General features: G+C 38.6%; 1 protein-coding gene and 1 long non-coding RNA gene across 2 annotated transcripts in view; one reads left to right on the top strand and one right to left on the bottom strand.

Moving 5' to 3' along the window:
• The first annotated feature begins 5,409 nt into the window (after positions 1–5,409).
• LOC108708410 (sodium/hydrogen exchanger 2) overlaps positions 5,410–19,669 on the top strand; it is a 36,257-nt gene continuing 21,997 nt past the window's right edge. Inside the window, exons 1-2 of the mRNA XM_018247081.2 lie at positions 5,410–5,931; positions 13,713–14,176. Coding sequence (XP_018102570.1) covers positions 5,676–5,931; positions 13,713–14,176 — 720 coding nt within the window. The 5' untranslated portion in view covers positions 5,410–5,675. The remainder of the gene's footprint in view (positions 5,932–13,712; positions 14,177–19,669) is intronic.
• Positions 13,864–18,876, bottom strand: LOC121400017. The gene is made up of 2 exons (XR_005965482.1): positions 18,739–18,876; positions 13,864–14,093 (listed from the first exon to the last, which is right to left on the bottom strand). It is a non-coding gene; the product is annotated as an uncharacterized LOC121400017 (long non-coding RNA).

Raw genomic sequence — 19,669 nt, 5'->3', positions numbered from 1 at the left:
GCAGGGGCCTGAAGTAAAAACTGTTTACTTCACCTTGAAGCGCTTATGTTCAGCTGCATTTTCCAACAATTACATAGCTTTATAACTACAGGTGGGGCACTACAGCATTAATTATGTGTGTATTTCAATGAGTTTGCACATCTTTATAAATATACCCCTTTGTGTATTCCTTTGGGGCTAGAATCACATCCTTCACTGTTTCTGTGGTGAAACTGCCTGCACATTCCCATGTGACTATTTACATGTTGCATTTACGTTTCAAACTGGAGGAGTCCTTACGTTAAATGTGATTTTTGGATATATGCAGTAGGAGGGCATAAACAAATAAGCATGAATTCGAATTTAAATTGGTACCAGCTAAAAACATAATAAATAGAGGGAAAAGTCCCCATGTGTTTGAGGCATAAATAACATGTTTTCCAGTATGGTATGAAAAGCTCATATTTTTTATTATTTATGTTATATTTGTCTTGATATGAATGAAGTTAAGGGAACAGATTAGGATTATCTTTATAAAGCTCCTTTAGGGTTTTAGTTTGGCCTTTGTTTTTGCACAATGTCTGCTGAATTTTTACTTTTTTTTTTTTATTCAATATGAAACATTTTTTTTATTGAATCTATGTATAAAATGAAATGGTAAACATCTATCTTTTTATGTTGAAAAGTCTGGAAACCACTATTATAACTAATAAAGGCAATGTTTCAAAAAATGGTTGTCATTGCTTGAACATGATCTCGGCTCTATTTTGCAGCAAAAATGTCAAAGAAAACATAAAGCTTCTCATAGAACACTTCTACCATTTCCATTTGAGTTCATGTATGTATCCGCTTGTTAACAACTATAACCAATGCTACTATGGTAGTAGTGACTTAGAGCAGAGCAAGATAGACTGGAATGTGTTGCTCTTTTGTCTAGCCCTTTGATTAAAACCAAAGCCAAGGTCAGGAGACACTGTTCCCAATGATTACTACTTTTACACTATGACCAGAGGTAAACAGTTAGGGACCACAGTATGGGGTTACCTTGACGTGGTATGGTGGCTTACCAATTTTATGATCACAACTTTGTAACTAAAAACCCTTGTTTTTATACACACATTCACTTGAATATATACTGAATTACTTGTGAGACGGGACCAGGGAATGTGCATTGATTAATAGGATGTCAGTTGCACTTCCATTGTATTTAAACATATTTTTTTAGCCTGGAGTGCTCCCACTACCCCCTTGTATTTAGACACTTTCTGTAATTCATAGTTTTCTGGATAATGAATTCTATACCAAGTCATTTTAAGACATTATTCCTATATGTACAAGGAACTGGCAAAGTAGTGACACTGTAGCTTGACCAAAGATTCACTGACCTGATTAATGTCCCAAAAACAATGATTTTACTGTTAGTCAGTAGTTAAAATAGAAAAACAAAACTTTTTTAGCTTTCAGGTGGAATAAAAGCATCAATGTCATAAAAGCATTTTTCTAAAGCGCTGCAGTCTGCTTGCACATTCATGTAGGTGGCTTCTGCCAAACCCAAACTCGTCCATCAGGTGAAGCACAATTGATTCCTCTAAATTACGTTTGCAGTGCACCAGACTCTAGCAGTGGCAAAATTTGGCCTTGTGCTAATCTGCTTCATTAACCCCTCCATTTTAAAAACATGAAAATTTGGCTTTTAAAGTTAACAGAGGTGGCTTCTTTCCACCTCTGGTAATATGGTGACGGAAGTGCTCCTAGATGTTGGGCTTATGTGCAGCTGCTTACCCAACAAACAAAGTTCATATTCTGACATATTTTTATGAGTGTGCAGACTGAGGACATTTTAGAAAGGGTGTTAAAACAGTTTAGGCCATTTAATGTACCTCTGGGGAGGAAAGGGAACTCTGAAGAAGGATGGTTTAAACAATGATGTTATAGAAAATTGAAATACACACATTTCTGACCACAAGGTGGCACAATTTGGTAATGTAACACCTGACATGTTGGAAATTAAAGAGAAAAAGATGCACTCTTATTGGCTCTACTAATAGCAGATTCTGTCTGAAAGAACGCAAGGAGGGAAATTCACAAAAGTGGCAATAAGGACAAAACTGCACTTTTGATCTACATATACGACTACATTCAATTTATAGAATGTGCTCTGACATCGTCCTACAAAATCTCATGTATAGTTTAGCCCTAAAACAAATTTGTAGTGAAATTGGAATTGAAATTAAAATTTTTGTTATTAAAGGACATTTTTTACCCTCTACTTTCAAAAAAGGGTCTGTTTCCTCTATAGTTATGCCACTGTACCTAGGCACCTTTCATGATACTGTCCAGAGCACCTACACTGACACCAATGAAACTTGCACTTTATTTTTATGAAACGGCACAACTTTTGAGTCAGGACAGACACATCAGACGCAAGTACCCTATCATTGTTTTATGCCTCTGTGGTGGCTGGGGCTGATTACAGACCAGTAATTTTATCCCCCATATGTAATAAAAGGCACAAAGTTTACCCAGGGCAGTAACCAGTGGCAACCAATACAATGTTTGCTTTTGAACAGGTGACTAGAAATTGCTACCTGCTGATTGGTTGCTATGAGTTACTGCTCCTGGGCAAACTTGGTGACTTTTATTATTAACATTATTATTAACATAGTAAGTTAGGTTTTAACTTTTAAGTCAATATATAACCTGCCTGCTAGTTGAGTCAGAGGCAAAAGAAGGCAAAAACACTCACCAATTTGCCTTAGAGGGGGAAAAAATTATTTCCTGACTTCAAGATGGCAATAAAAGGAACTCTTCTGTACAGTGGAAACATGATGTCCTCCTCCCACAAACCTTTGCCCCTTTTTAATACAGCTCAAAACCTTGTTTGCCCTTGAAGCTGCTGACTGGCATTGCTTGCTACTGCCAAGTCTATTATCTACAATGTAGCGATGTGCAGGTCGGGATTTTCCCGCACCCGCCCTCCATCATCCCGAGCCTGACTTCTGGTTCCTTTTATAGACCTGTGCCTACCCGCCCCATTAATGATGTCGCAAAAGAGGCCGGGCTCGCCTCTGTAAAAGTTCAACCTGGAAGTCGGAAGCCTACATTTGGAAGGTCGCGGGGAGAGAAGTCGGAAGAGCTCAACCCGCACTCGGCTGTGACCCGGAGAGGGGTACGGGATTGGCCCAGCCCACCTATCACTACTACAGTGACTATAAGGTCCTTTTCCATTATGGATTTGCCTAGTGCAGTCCCATTAAGAGTATACTTAATTTGCATATTTTTACATCCCAGGTGCATGACTTTACATTTATCAACAATGATTCTCATCTGCCACTTAGATGCCCAGATTGCCAGTTTTCCAAGATCCTGCTGCAAGGCTGTTGCCTCCTGGATGGAATTAATTGGGCTGCAGAGTTTTGTGTCATCTGCAAACACGTATACATTACTTACAATACCCTCCCCTAAGTCATTAATGAACAAGTTAAATAAAAGTGGGCCTAATACAGAGCCCTGAGGGACCCCACTAAGAACCTTACTCCAAGTAGAGAATGTACCATTAACAACGACCCTCTGTAACCGATCCTGTAGCCAGTTTCCTATCCATGTGCAAACGACTTCATTAAGCCCAACAGACCTTAGTTTAGAAAGCAGTCGTTTGTGGGGCACGGTATTGAACTCTTTGGCAAAATCCAAATAGATCACATCTACTGCCCCCCACTGTCCAGAATCTTACTTACCACATCATAAAAAGCAATTAAATTTTTCTGACATGACCTATCCTTCATAAAGCCATGCTGATTGCTGATCATAATGCCATTTACTAGAACAAAAGTTTGAATGTGATCCTTAACAATCCTTCACATAATTTGCCCACAGATGTCAAATTTAATGGTCTATAATTGCCAGGCTGAGATTGTAATCCCCTTTTAAATATAGGAATTACATCAGCTTTCCTCCAATCCATAGGTACCATACCAGATGAAAGTGAATCCGAGAAATCAAATGATTAGAGGCTGGTCTATACCTGAACTAAGCTCTCTTAGATCCTGAGGGTGTATTCCATTCTGCCTTGCTCACATACATTTTTAGTAAACCTTTTTGAACAATATCCTGAGTCAGCCACTGACTAGATAGAGCTGAGCCAACAGTGCAGCTATGAGATGGGACTGGGAACTCTAACTCCTTTATGGTATACACTAAAGAAAAGAACTGATTAGCACATTTGCCTTTTATGTACTGTATCTGTTACAACCACAGTGGTACCATTATTTAAAAGGGCCACACATTTTACTATTAATATACTTTAAAAACTTTTTGGGATTTGTCTTAGCCTCTGCCATAATCCACTTCTCATTTCTAATCTTTGCCTTCTGAATTGCTTTTTTATAACATCTATAAATATATAACTTCTATATTAAGTCACATAGGGTGTTTCTTGGTGCTTCTACATTTACTAATAAGGAAATAAATTGAGAACAGTAACATTTTAATATAATTTTAACATAATGCCCCCAGCTATGTTCTGCAGGGCAGCCCTTAAGGCTTTTTTTTTTTTGCTCCAGACATTAAATGATATAACATTATGGTCACTGTTACCCAGGGGTTCAATTACTTGCACATTTGCTTGAAGTTCTGGGTCATTAGAGATCACTATATCCACTGTAACATTTTTTATATTTGGCTCCTCATAAACCCGTGCTGTAAAAATTGTCATGCAATAAGTTTATAAACTTGTTCCCATTAATTGATCTGGCAGTACTGTTGCTCCAGTCAACTTCTGGGTTATAAAATACCTCATTATCATTACTTTCTCCAAACTAGCAGCCTTTACTATTTGCATCAGGAGCTTAGCCTCCTCGTCACTTACATCTATAGCATACTCCTACAATTAATTTGCTGGACTCTTTACAGTGTAATGAAATGAAGAACTCCACCCAAAAGACTTCTGCCCCCTCGTTTTCTAATATCACCTCCTCCTTTATATAAGCTTTTAAATCCTGCCTAACAAACAGACATAGCCCTCGTCCTTTTCTATTGCCTCTCTCCCTCCGAAACAAAGTATAGCCACTGATATCAACTGCCCAGTCATGCGACTCATTCAGCCATGTTGTGGCCACACCAATAACATCATATTTGTCCTCCAGCACCTCCAGTTCTCCCATTTTGCCAGTCAGACTTCTTGCATTTAAAAACATAAGTTTAATACTGGAATCATATGATTTATGTATATATATATAATGAAACAAAAATGTATACACACACCCAGCCACCACAGGATATTTATTTTAGAAAATAACATAGTAGACACAATAATACACAGCTAACCTTGCGATTGCCACTAGATGGCTCAGCAGACAGTTTTCCTAATGTTAAACGGTGAAACTGTATCCCTGTGCCTGAGAGCATAGAAAAGGCAATGGAAGTTGCGTTACAAGAATAGGCTAAAAGGTGACTCGAGGGAGGGACATGGCACAGCAGGGCTTTGCAGCAGTAGCAGGGAGGCGTGTTCTGAGCACCTGTTCTACGCACCGAGCCTTGAGGGACAAGGTAGGAAGACAGTGTCAGGTTTCTATTTAGTTTTACACAATCACAGTGCAGCCCCTCCCGTCATTGCAACTGATTACTGACACCTAACTTCATAGTGGATCGCATGGAACTTCGCCTCTACTCCAATCCTGCCGTTGTATCTTTAGAACATGGGCTTTCCGGTGGTACATCAGCAATGGGCATGGACATACCCTTTCCTTTCCTGCATTATCACTTGTGTGCTATTTGTGCCCCAAGTGTTGGCCAGTGTCTCTTCCAGTGGTGCCAGTTCTGCCTTCACCTCTCCCAAAAATGAGGTCACCATCGGGGAAACCAGGTTATCCGTTTTCACTCTGGATTATCCTCATGTACAGATCCCATTTGAGATCACACTGTGGATCCTGCTGGCATCCTTAGCCAAGATCGGTAAGTTTTAATCTCCCTTCCAGTGACAGCTACAGGCTGCACAAGTACTGAGATAAATGTATAACCTGGTGCTAGTTCCACTTCCCGACAGGTATGAGGCTGCACAAGCTAATGAGAGAGTTGTCAGGAGAAAGGGAACTAGTACCAGGTTAGCTTGGTACTAGTTCCCATTCTCCTGACAACTTTCAAGCTGCACAGAGAGAAAAATACAACTTGGCAATAGTTAACCTTGTTCTGAGAGCTATCAGACTGCACAAGTACTGAGAGAAAAGTATACACCAGTTCCACTGACAGCTATCAGGCTTCACAAGTACAGAAAGTAAAATATAACCTGGCAGTAGTTACCCTTATACTGAAAGCTATGAGATTGCACAAGTTGAGAGAAATATATAACATGACAGTCGTTTCCCTTTGCTTGACAACTATCACACTGCTCTAGTACTGAGAGAAAAGTATAACCAGGCACTAGTTACCCTTTCTCTGACAACTATCAGGCTGTAGAAGTTAATAAGAGACAACTATGAGGTAGAAGTATTGACAGATAAGTAAAGTCTGCCACTTGGTACAGGGTATATTTAAGGTAATTCACTGACAGGCTGCCAGGGAATTACTGGTGCAGTGGAACAAAGCAATGAATGAATATACTTAGTGATATCAACAGGCCATCCACTTATGGGCATACATATTTGTCCCAGGCTACAGCTTTACTGTAGTAGTAGTTATGCAACCAGGATACATTGTGCCCTCAGTGTTCCTATCGTAATTACATATGTAAGGCAGCACCCTGTTGCCCTTAATCTGTCAAATAAAAATAGGCAATAGCAATGTTTGATTTAGTGACACACCTTTAACATATATCACACCATGTCATAATTCTCCTGTAATGGGATATGATCCAACTCAGTTAAATGTCACTTAAGGTACACAAGGGAAAATAACCAAAACAGAGATAAGATTTGGCTCACATTAAATTTCCTGTTTAGAGATTTGGCATCACCATCTTGCAGTGTGCTGTTATTTCCTAATTTAATATAGCTAGTAGCACCACATTGTTCAACTTCCTAACAGACATCATATAATGGCATTAATTGTGTACTCAGGGAGGTCTAACACCAAACCCTTGTGGCTTAATGTATCTGTTTATAATTGTCAGTTGTTGTGCTGTGTATAGCTTACATATAATTCCCATATAATTGGGGGGAAAAAACAGTAGAGGATACAAGGTCAGAACTTCAGGGCCCCCATTTTCCCATGCTTCCAGTCCAACATCAAATTTTCCTGTACCCCCCAGCAGCAACTGGCCTCCTGTCTGTATGCCATGAGATGCATGTACTTTACTTTAACCCCATTCACACAGCTACTGCTGAGACTTGGCTGGCACCAAGTGAAGCTGGCATAAAAGGGCCTCTAATTTCCTTTGAGAATTACTTAGATAATTGCACACTACTGAGGTACAATTAAAGTCAGAAGTAGTTGCATCATACATCAACTTTAATCCCAGTATCACATTCTAAAAGACGTCTTTAGAAAACTAGTCCAAAAAATATGGAGTGAACTAGGCCTTTCTCATTTAGTTAGAAGACTATTGCTAATTGGATGGATCTCTTCACACCATGGCATCAGAACCGATGCTGATTCCGAATGAGGTTCAGCTAGATTTGCCAACTTTACTAATAAAAATGACTGGTGGTAAAGTAAAGGGGACAGTGATATAAAGAAGTGGGAATTGGATGCTTTGGGAAAGAGACCTGGTGCAAGCAGCTGTGAGATTGGATGGGGGCTAAGTTTGGATCAGGGAGTAACTGGATGGGCCAAAGGGTTAACTAATAGAAGTGCCTTAATTTAGCAACAGTTAAATTGTTACTTTATTTGTGCACCTTTTCACCTATAAGCCCCAGTATTCTCCCCATGCAACCAACATATTTGTACATCGCCAGCTCTACTCCCATTTTCCTGATGTGTCACTCACCCACCCAAGTGGATTCCCAGCTCCTTTTCCATCATTTCCATACTTCTGTGCTCAATACAGGTATGGGACCTATTATCCAGAATGCTTGGGACCTGGCATTTTCTTGATAACAAATGTTTCCGTAAAAATCGGATCTTCATACCTTAAGTCTACTAGAAAATGTAAACATTAAACAAACTTCCAATAAGGATTCATTACAACTAAGTTTTGATCAAGTACAAGGTACTGTTTTATAATTACAAAGTAAAAGTAAATCATTTTTAAAAATTTGGATTATTTGGATAAAATAGAGTCTATGGTAGATGGCCTCTCTGTAATTCTGAGCTTTCTGGATTGTGAGTTTCTAGATAAGCAATCCCAGACCTGTAAACACCCAACTACATTTTTTCATCTCACCATAAAAGTTTTTTGAAGACTGTATAAGCCCTCATACCCATCTTGTTTCTGGTTAGTCAGTGGGATGCAGCTTAGATCAAACCGGCTCAGCTGTTGCCGCGTCCAGTAATGCTCTATGGCCCACACACAAAACATTATCAGATGCAACTTCCATGCATGTTAGTGAAATCAAAATTAAATTTCACTGACTTAGACGGAAATTACTCTAGAAACACAGATGGCTAATCCAAGGATCATTGCAAGATTTACTTTTCATCTGTTCTTGCTGTAGCTCATAGAAATTAATAATGCATATGCCATTTATTTATCCGAGATTAAGCATCAGTAATTGTGCTAATTGCTTTCATTTGGCATAACAACAAATCCTGAAATGAAAACAATTCCTGCTGTTCCTCTATTGATAGAAGCTTTTAAGCATAATATTTCTTTTGCCCCAAGGGGTATATATCAATTTGTATTGTTAGTTATATATGTATTATTGTTAAAATAGAAGGGTGAATAAACGCTAGGACAATAACCAAATACAGAGGAGATTTCTGCCTGAAAATTCTGTCCAATTGTGGCAGAAAATCTTAAACGTGTATCCCTCATGCTGCCATGAACTGTAACTGCCAGCCTCCTCAGCTAGTACATGGTTGGATAATATTTAGTTTAAGCATACCTCCCAATGTTTTGGAAATAAAAAGAGGAAAAAAGGAAAAAAGTTGCCGCGCACAGTGACCATGCCCATTTTTGTGGCCACACCCCCTAATTACCATGCTCATTTTACTAAATTTGGTAGGTCATGAAAGTTTGAACATATTTCTTTGTTTTTTTTCAGTTATTACAGCTTTGCTAATGAAGGTGAATTGCCCTTTAAGCTGTGAGTCTAACTTCTCCCAAGGGACCTGTTATCTTATGTTGTTATAATTACTTATTTGCTTATCTCAAAATTGTTACAAAAGTATCTTATGTGTAGCTGTGGCTGTGTTCTGGGCTCTCTGCCAAAAGCCAATTAAGTTAGAAACATTGTTTCTTTTTCTGGATGGTGAGTGTAGAGAAAATCGGGACTTTCCAGTACAAATGAGGGACTGTGGGTTGAGCTGTCAAGAGAGGGACTGTCCCTCTGAAAACGGGACAGTTGGGTGGTATGCTTTAAAGGGGAAGGAAACCTAGTTGGCGCAAAAACCCTCCCCCCCTCCCGTGTGTTGCCCACCCTCCCTCCTCCCTCCTGGCCTACCCGTCCCGCTGGGCAAATGCCACTAACTTGTTACTTACCCTTCTGCGCAGGTCCAGTCCAGGGAGTTCACAGGCGACATCTTCTTCCACGCGATCTTCTTCCTGCTTTGAACAGCGTTTTGGCGCATGCGCAGTAGGAGCATTTCGCCGGTACGGATCTACTGTGCATGCGCCAAAAGTCACAAAGTACTTTTGGCGCATGTGCAGTAGATCGTACTGGCGAACTGTTCCTACTGCGCATGCACCGGTCAAAGCAGGAAGAAGATCACGTGGAAGAAGATGTCGTCTGTGAACTCCCTGGACTGGACCTGCGCAGAAGGGTAAGTAACAAGTTAGGGGCATTTGCCCAGAGGGACGGGTAGGCCAGGGGGGAGGAGGGAGGGTGGGAAACACATGGGGGGGGAGGGTTTTTGCGCCAACTAGGTTTCCTTCCCCTTTAAGCTACTGGTTTGGTATCCGTGTTGCACTGAACCATTATACCAATAAAACTAAATATAAAAAGGTTTATATTTATGTAATATATGCACACTTGGCCACATCCTTTCTCCAATTGAAATGAATACAGAGCTATGTGCCACATGTATAAAGAAAAGATCTGTTGCATCTCTAGTAACATGGGTGCTACTGTCAAAAGAAAAAAGAATTACATTTAAAAATCCGTGTATGACCCATTCTGTTTTCCATGAAAGGTTACATGTCACTTCCTTGACATAATATTCATATCAACATGATTAAAGGAAGTGTTCAGTATAAAAATAAAAACTGTGTAAATAGATAGGCTGTGCAAAATAAAAAGTGTTTTCAATATAGTTAGTTAGCCAAAAAATGTAATGTATAAAGGCTGGAGTGACTGGGTGTCTAACATAAAAGCCAGAACCCAACTTCCTGCTTTGCAGCTCTCTTGGTTTCCACTGATTTGTTACCAGGCAGTAACCAATTAGGATCATAACTGTTTGCTTTTGAATCTGCGCTGCATGCTCAGGATCAATTGCAAAATCACTGAACAGATATGTCCCATGTGGCCCCCCTTCAAGTCACTGACTAACTCAGAATTATTATGGTTATAATGTTAGACATTTAGTCACTCCAGCCTTAAAGGAAAACTATAACCCCAAAATGAATACTTAAGCAACAGATAGTTTATATCATATTAAGTGGCATATTAAAGAATCTTACCAAACTGGAATATATATTTAAGTAAATCTTGCCCTTTTACATCTCTTGCCTTGAGCCACCATTTCGTGATGGTCTGTGTGCTGCCTCAGAGATCACCTGACCAGAAATACTACAACTCTAACTGTAACAGGAAGAAGTGTGGAAGCAAAAGACACAACTCTGGCTGTTAATTGGCTCATGTGACCTAACATGTATGGTTTGTTGGTATGTTTGTACAGTGAATCCTACGATCCCAGGGGGCAGCCCTTATTTTTTAAAATGGCAATTTTCTATTTATGATTACCCAATGGCACATACTACTAGAAAAGTATATTATTATGAAAAAGGTTTATTTACATGAAGCAGGATTTTACATATGAGCTGTTTTATGCAATATATTTTTATAGAGACCTACATTGTTTGGGGGTATAGTTTTCCTTTAATAGATTAAATTTTTGGCTAACTAATTATATTAGAAACATTTTTTTTTTCACAGCCTATCTATTTACCCAGTTTTTATTTTTATTCACTGAAGTGTTCCTTTAAGTCATAACGACGGATGGACCAATTCTGAAAATTATAATCTAAAACTATTTTGCTTTTAATTATTACAAGTTAAATATTAAGTTAAATATATAGTGTAGATCTCAAAAAGATACATGATGCCCCAGATGCTCCAGTGGGATGACCTCCATCTGATGGGGATTTAACCCTAAATAATATTTTATTGGAGCTGGAACTTGGAATAAGGAAAGGCTTTCGAGCCAAGTGAGATTGTGAGTGTGGAAGCTGCCATTAGCTTGTGTGCTTTGCCCCAAAGGCTGTTTATACAATTTACCCAAGAGCTTAATCTAAGAGAGTGGAGGAAAGCCAGTACATAAGTACATAGAGTAGTGCAGACAATACTCTTATTATGCCTCCATAAAAACATTTTACAGGGTTTGAATTTCAAAAGGGCACATTACAACTGCACAGCACAAAAGTGCATTCTGTGTTAACAATTCACCTTTTCTTTCTGACCTGCATCACACCCTATAAAACCCGCCCATTATGGCTAATCCCAACAGAATTATTATTATTATTACAATTATTTGTACTAATGTTCTAATAAAACAGTTGCTCACTAAAACTGGCATTTGGATAATTGATTTCCAGTCTATGTTTAATAGCTGGAAAAATGTCTTTGGCTTTTTGGGACCCCAACCTTTTTTAATTGTGAGCCACATTTAAATGTAAAAAGAGTTGGAGAGCAGCACAAGCATGAAAAAGTCCATGGGGATGTCAAATAAGGGCTGTGATTGGTTGTTTGGTAGCCTCTATATGTACTTGTAGCCTACAGGAGGTAACTAAAACTTGCCTCCAAGCCTGGAATTCAAAAATAAGCTCCTGCTTTGAGGCCACTGGGAGCAACATCCAAGGGTTTGGTGAGCAACATGTTGCTCACAAGCTACTGGTTGGGGATCACTGGTTTAAGCCATGAAGTGCCAAGTTAATCTTATCTATGGTAATATATGCAATTAATGAAAGATATAGGCCTATCATTGGATTGGAATTATTTTTAAGAATAAAAAATCAGATCAGTCAATATACACTTTGGAACCGCTTCAGTAAAAACCATTAAAGATGCTATATTCTTGCCCAGGGTCTCTTGTCTCCCAATGCGGCTACATTTAACTGTAAGTCAGCTAAGATTTTGGCAGGTCATTTAGGACAATGGTGTAGTTGCTTGCTTGAAAATAGCAGTAAAGGAAAGTCAAGTTTAAGACTGTGTTTAAAAATTCTTAAGGCTGTACTGAGTTAATCAACACCTCTTTATGGCTAGTGAAAAACAGATATAGTTAAAGCTAATATCCCATGTTCTAGTTTTGATGCCTGGCTTAATAATTAATAGAATAACCATAAAGTGTACTAATTGCCTCCAGACAAAATAAAATATGTTTTTTTTCCATCAGATATTAGATGACTTTGAATTGTAAGAGCCTGATCTAAAGCTTGATTTAATCTTTATGGAGCAGTTCACATGGTTACAAATTGCTGCTATTACGCTACCATACTTGCTGCTGTTTTAGTGTCAGGGCAGGGTGTAGCCTTATCACGACCTTTAATACCTATGGTGCCCTTCCATAACTACTTATATTATTTAATCTTTTTCTATGGGGCATCTGTTCATTGGCTTCTTCATGCTTTGTATTGCAACTTTTGGGTTCCAGGGTGCAGTTACTCAGGCCCTTTTAACCTGGCTGCCTCTGCCTCTCCAAGCCCAATCTTACTTCCATTCTGGGGTTTAACCTGTCCTTGGAAAGGTCATTTAGTGCTGGAGAGTGCACTGTTGTGTGGTGCCTTTGATTCTGTGGTTTAGGTACATATCCAGTTAAATTTAGCTTTAGCATTTTTGCACTGCAGGAGCAAACCTTGTGCAAAAGTGTGCCCTAGTCCTAATCAAATAATTTTGCTTTTTATATAGTAACATATTATACATCACTTACAAAGAGTATTTATTCATTCACAGCAATTTCACATTTTAATTTCCTTACTTAGGCACACAGTGGGGTCACTGGGCAACCATGATGCCAACAGCAGCTGTGTGCTTTCATTATTGTAACTGAACTATTGCTGACTTTATCCAGCCATTGGGTATTGGAACAGGACAGACTATTTCTCTTTACTGATTTACATCTTTTTTAGATGAAATATACCACTGTTGTAGTAAGTACAGTACATACAGTTGTATTGCATTTCAAATATTTCAGCAATGTTCTTTTTAACTTTTTAAATACAAAATAATTTAAAATCTTAGACTGAGATTGCAAAATTGTTACTGAAGATTATTAAGAAATGTAAACAAAGAATTGTTCTATTATTCAGTAATTGCATATAAGACTGAATCAGTAAGGACGTGTATTCTATGTTAAAAAGAGTTAGACCAAGCATGTAGCCTGCTATTATTTGACCCAATAAAATAGGCTTCTAAAGTTATTCAGCCACTGAATTTCAGCAGGCTGCTTATTCCTCCCAAAGCTAACATTTAATTTCTTATTTTCAGGCTTTCATCTCTACCACAGGTTACCGACCATTGTTCCAGAGAGTTGTCTCCTCATCCTTGTTGGATTAGTTCTTGGAGGAATTATGTTTGGTGTTAATGAAAAGTCACCTCCAGCCATGAAAACTGATGTCTTCTTCTTGTACCTTTTGCCTCCGATTGTGTTAGATGCGGGTTATTTTCTACCAACACGGTCATTCTTTGACAATGCAGGCACTATTTTCTGGTATGCTGTGGTGGGTACTCTTTGGAATGCTGTTGGGATTGGAATCTCCCTCTTTGGCATCTGCCAGATTGAAGCCTTTGGGTTGTCAAACATTTCCTTGCTTCAGTGCCTTCTTTTTGGCAGTCTCATTTCAGCTGTGGACCCTGTTGCTGTTCTTGCTGTTTTTGAAAATATTCATGTCAATGAGCAACTTTACATTCTAGTATTTGGAGAATCTCTCTTAAATGATGCTATAACTGTGGTGAGTATACTGTATATATATCAACCATTGTTGGCTGTCTTCCACATTATTATGTAAGTTTTTATTTTCAACAGAACTTATTGAAATATAGCATATGGAACTTTCACCACTTCAGAACTAGGTGGTATCTCTAGAGTCCTCTCAAGAGCCTGTCCTCTCAAGAGCCTGTGTCAATTGCTGCAGCATAGTTACACTAAAGGAATTGGGCACACATCACTCTCACACTGAATGCTAGAAATTACTCCAATAGTGATGAGCAAATTTTTTCACTAACCATGGATTCGCAGCAATTTTCCGCATTTCGATATCTGCTAATTTTTTCATGAAACAGAAAAAACATGCTGTGGAAAAATTCTCTGCAACAAAAAAGTAGCCAAGACAAAAATGCTGCAGAGACAAAAAAATCACCAGGCCAAAATATTCATCTTAAGACAAAACTCCCATTGACTTTAATGCATTAGGTCAAATAGTCGCCAAAAAAAAAAAATGCCCATTGAATTTAATGCATTTGGACAAAAAAAAGTCAGCATAAGAAAAAATGCCCAATTGACTTCAATGCATTTAGAGCAGAAAAATTGTCACGCATGTAAAAAATTGTTGTGCGTGAAAAACAATTTGATGCCTATTGACTGTCATTTTTTGCCAAAGTTTCGAAAAATTTTCAGCGAAACAGACAGATTCACTCATCACCATATACACTAACATAGAAACATTTTCAGTGCAACTGTGTCCAATTCTCATCTAATTGCAAGCACAGCTATGTCAGTTTTGACAAATCAGTCAAAAATGTTCCCGTTTCAGCTATTCTAAAAAAAATTGATTTCTAACATATTGTTTACACATTTCTATGGCCATCATATTTTCTATCTATTATAAATTCTATCTATTTATAAAGAATGCTAATATTCTCAGCAAAAATCTCAGTGCAATCTGTTCTATACATCAGATTTGGAGAAATCTATGGGGCAAATTCACTAAGATTCGTAGTTGCACCAGGCGTAACTTCGCCGCACTTCGCCACACTTCGCCAGGCGTAGTTTCGCCAGCGCTCCGCAAATTCACTAAAATCTGAAGTTGCGCACAGGGGTAGTGTAAGGTTGCGAAGTTGCGCTAGCGTTGATTCACTAAGCAAAGCGAAGTTACGCTAGCGATGGTTAATTTGCATACGGCGCCAAATTCAAATTTAATGGAGGAATATGTAGAATCACAAATGCCTGGGAAACCTTCACATGTGCCTACTGTATAGGTAAGTTGCCATGAGTTAGGAAATGTAGGGGGGAAGGAGGGGAGCCCCAAAAAAAATTTTTTCGATCTTTTTCAGCCTATCACCCATAATATATAAGCGTTTTTTGGGACTTTTTTTGAAGCAATCCCTATCTACTCTATTGCGCTTCGCCTGGTCTGAGGTGGCAAAGGAAGTCTAGCGTAAAAGGTAGCGTTCAGTACACTGCGCGTGTTAGTGAATTTGCGTACTTACGTCCATAGCGAAAATTCGCCAGGCGTAAGGGTGTGAAGTAACACTAGCAAATTTACGCCAGCGTTTTTTGGGACTTAGAAAAAATTTTAACTTTTTTTGAAGCAATCCCTATCTACTCTATTGTGCTTCGCCTGGTCTGAGGTGGCGAAGGAAGTCTAGCGTAAAAGGTAGCGTTCAGTACACTGCGCGCGTTAGTGAATTTGCGTAGTTACGTCCATAGCGAAAATTCGCCAGGCGTAAGGGTGCGAAGCAACACTAGCAAATTTACGCCAGCGTTCGTTAGTGAATTTGCGAGGTAACAAAAATGCCCAACGCTAGTGAATTGACGCTAGCGTTAGGCGCTTCGGCACTTAGTGAATTTGCCCCTATGATTTTCTATAGCAGACTAAACAAATGCATTTTGTCAAAATTATATGAAAAAATATATATTTACAGTGATAATTCTGTTGTTGAAATGCTATACAAATTATAAGATTTCAGCAATATGTTACTTTTTTGATGACATTTCCTTAGCACCATTGCCAACTATTTCAATGTCCTTTTTTTAAACTTTTTGAAGCTTAATAAATCTGAAAATCACTAAAACATGTAGAAGTAGATCTGTACATGTCACAAATCAGTCCCTAGTTTTATGGTTTCGAAGTACACTGCACCTTTTTAGTTACAAGCAACATGAGAGCTATGGAATGTATAACTATCCAGTCTACCCTGAAACAAAATCTCAGGTTGCAATAACAATTCAATTCTATTGTAGAAAGAAATTGGCTGTTTCCTAGTGGGCACTTCTTAAATTTCCCAGAGCAGAGAACCACACTTGCTTCATTGGCTCTTGTTTCTTACTAATATAATAACAAGTCAAGTGTAAAAACAAAGACTTACTGCAACATAACCTGTGTGCTGTCAAGCAGAGATATTTCCTTGCTCTGCCCTGTTTCAAGCAGAGTGTGTTTCCTTTGCTTTTTGTGGAAACTGTTATCTTGTGACCCAGAGAGAGAGCTAAGCAAGACAGAGACGTATATCTCAATACGCACATTTTCTAGTTAAACAAAGTTAAACAATGTTAATTTACTGTTAAGTCAATTGACCTTCAGATGATTTTCTAACAAGTTCCCCTTCAGGGTTGTCCACCCTGGTGGCAGGACAGAGACAACTAACTATGGAGACCCATTATATATAACAACATCTATGAAGACCCATTATATATACAGTATAAAGCATAGGTATCAAACATCAAGAATCTAAGTTGTTGCTATAGTATAGCTTCCAGAATTCCGTGATGTGTCCCGAGTGGATGTTTGGAGATTAGACTAGCGCCAAAAAACAATTGGCTGAATCCAAAGTCTAATTTGCTTTAAAATTTGAGCAAGATCCCTAATAATTACATAATTTGAACAAACCAGTTGCTTTCCGTTGTGCAGTGCTTTAAATCTTTGGATTTGGTTTGGACAAGTTTTCAGAATTCACAAAATGCAAATCCTGAAATTCTGAAATGTTGGATTTGGTGCATCCCTACCAGGTCCAGACTGAGAATTAAAATAGGCCCTGGCATTTCAGGTACAGAGAGGCCCAATCAGCCCACAAAGAGGCCCAAACAGCTCCCACCAGCCCACTAAATACTGACTTTCTATGGGACCTTATAGCAGCCCCTCTGGCATTTGCCAGAGCCCACAGATTGCCAGTCCGGGCCTGATCCCTACAGTGGATAGGCATGATATTAAGGGATATCAGCCTGGGCACATGCACTTTGCTAACATCAGAAGCAATTACAGGCTGAGAGGACCCCTGTTTTTTTCCTGATGGCAGTGGTGGACAAACAGCCTGTTGTCATAAGCCTTATGGCTATGGCCACATGACACAGATTCTCTGCAGGCAGAGAATCCGCTGCCCCACTGCTTCCCTTCTCTTCTGCAGGCATGGAGAATATTGGTGAGAAATGCAATATCCTGCATTTCAGTGCCAAAATCTGCCTGCACCCAAGCAAAGGTAATGATTCCAAAGGCAGCACAGCAGAAGATGGTAGCAGATCCTTGGTCTGTGTTTCTCTGCTCCCGAGATCCTTGTCATGTAGCCCATTGCATATAAATAGCACATACAAAGCCTTTAGATATATAATTTTCACTAATTGTTGAAGCTTGGTGTTAGCATTTTTAGAAATTGGTACAGATACTTAATTGTACACTAAATTTTACACTTTTTATTGTGAAATTAAATGCATCCATTTATAGATATGCCCCTAAATGACTTCACCTTTCCTTACTATAAATAGGTAGCTCTGTCCTCCCATTCCACTTATTCCTCTCACTCTTTCTGCTACACACCTCCTCTCTCCTTGATCTATCTTTTATGCCTATTGATTTTTTTTTTGCTGTATAAATTGCACCTCATACTCATTATCCATTAAAATGATTAATTCATAGCAGTCAGATAAGTGTCAGCACACAGTATAACAATGATCCATTTGGAGTTTTTTTTTAATCTTTAAAGAGTGTTTATATAGTAAAGAAAGTTGCTTTACCAAGGCATTGTTACTTTCATAGTGATAATAAGCATATATGGTAGTACTGATAAGGAGCAGAATTTGGGGGGTACAAGGTGATGCGGATCCCTTTACTTACCCCTGCCTATGTCAAATGTTAATTATAAAGCCTGCCTTGTGTCTGACAGTATTATGCTCTGCACCTTGCTCCTAAGTTTTAAACCCCTGGAAGATGCAGAATGTAGTAATTCCTCAAGCACAACATGATCCTGTACTTAACACCAGCCATAGGCAGGTGGAGAATTGGTGGACAGTCTTACTGCATATAGTAGCCATATACTAGTCCTCATGTATTAATCCTACAGGCATAAGTTCTGGAGTTGTAGTATATACCGCACAGTTGCTTCACTTTACTTTGAAAGTTAATCTTGTTTTGCTTTTAGCAAATGTTTTTGTTATAAATAAAAAAGATAGGAAATTAATGTCATACAATAAAATTATATAAAGAGGAATATTTTAATAGTCTGGGCAGATCCATCAATACAAAAGCATCTTTTGAAAGGAAGGGTATCTAGTACCATGCAAATATAATATTCAGAGAAAGCTCACCGAATTTCTTTGTTGGCTTCTTCCACAGGTATTCTGTGTGTAATACCCAATAGGTCAATGCATTCAGTAATTGTGGAACAAATCCAGGGCAGCAACTTGTCTGCAAAGTTCTTTATTGGGATAATGAGTTACACAACATGTTTCGGGCCCACGCCCTTTATCAAGTGTGACACTTGATAAAGGGCGTGGGCCCGAAACATGTTGTGTAACTCATTATCCCAATAAAGAACTTTGCAGACAAGTTGCTGCCCTGGATTTGTTCCACAACTACTGAATGCATTTATCTAGTACCATGGTTGGGATTCATTTAACTGGAAGAAGCAATAATAGGATTTTGCACTCACTTTCTGGGAGGGCAGGGGATAAATACAGGGACACTAGAGACAGTGTGTCCTGTTCTCACAGCCTTTTCCTTTTTTCTCTCATTTGTTTTGAGCAAGTACTAAATAATTGTGAGCTCAATGAAATATTTAGAAACAGGTAATGGATCTTTTATCCAGGATGCATGAGACCTGGGCTTTCCAAGATTTTTTTTCTGTAATTTGGAATATCATGCCATATAGTAAACATTTAAACATTAAAAGTGTTGTTCATCTTGAGGTTAAATCTTATGTATGTTGTACAGAGTCATATTCTGAGACAATGTGCAAATTATTTTCATTTTTTATTGTTTGTGGTTTTTGAGTTATTTAACTTTTTATTCAGCAGCTCTCCAATTTCAGCAATCTGCTTGCTAGGGTCCAAATTACCCTAGCAACCATGCATTGATCTGAATAAGAGATTGGAATATGAATAGGAGATGACCTGAATAGATAACAATTAAAAATAGCAATAACAATTAATCTGTAGCTTTAAAGAGCATTTGTTTTTTAGATGGGGTCAGTGACCCACATTTGAAAGCTGAAAAGTGTCAGAAGAAGACTATAAAAAA

Source organism: Xenopus laevis, chromosome 2L, assembly GCF_017654675.1.
Source record: "Xenopus laevis strain J_2021 chromosome 2L, Xenopus_laevis_v10.1, whole genome shotgun sequence".
In the NCBI taxonomy this organism is placed as follows: domain Eukaryota; kingdom Metazoa; phylum Chordata; class Amphibia; order Anura; family Pipidae; genus Xenopus; species Xenopus laevis.
The sequence above is the reverse complement of the archived record's forward strand: the minus strand, read 5'-3'. Positions and strand labels throughout refer to the sequence as shown.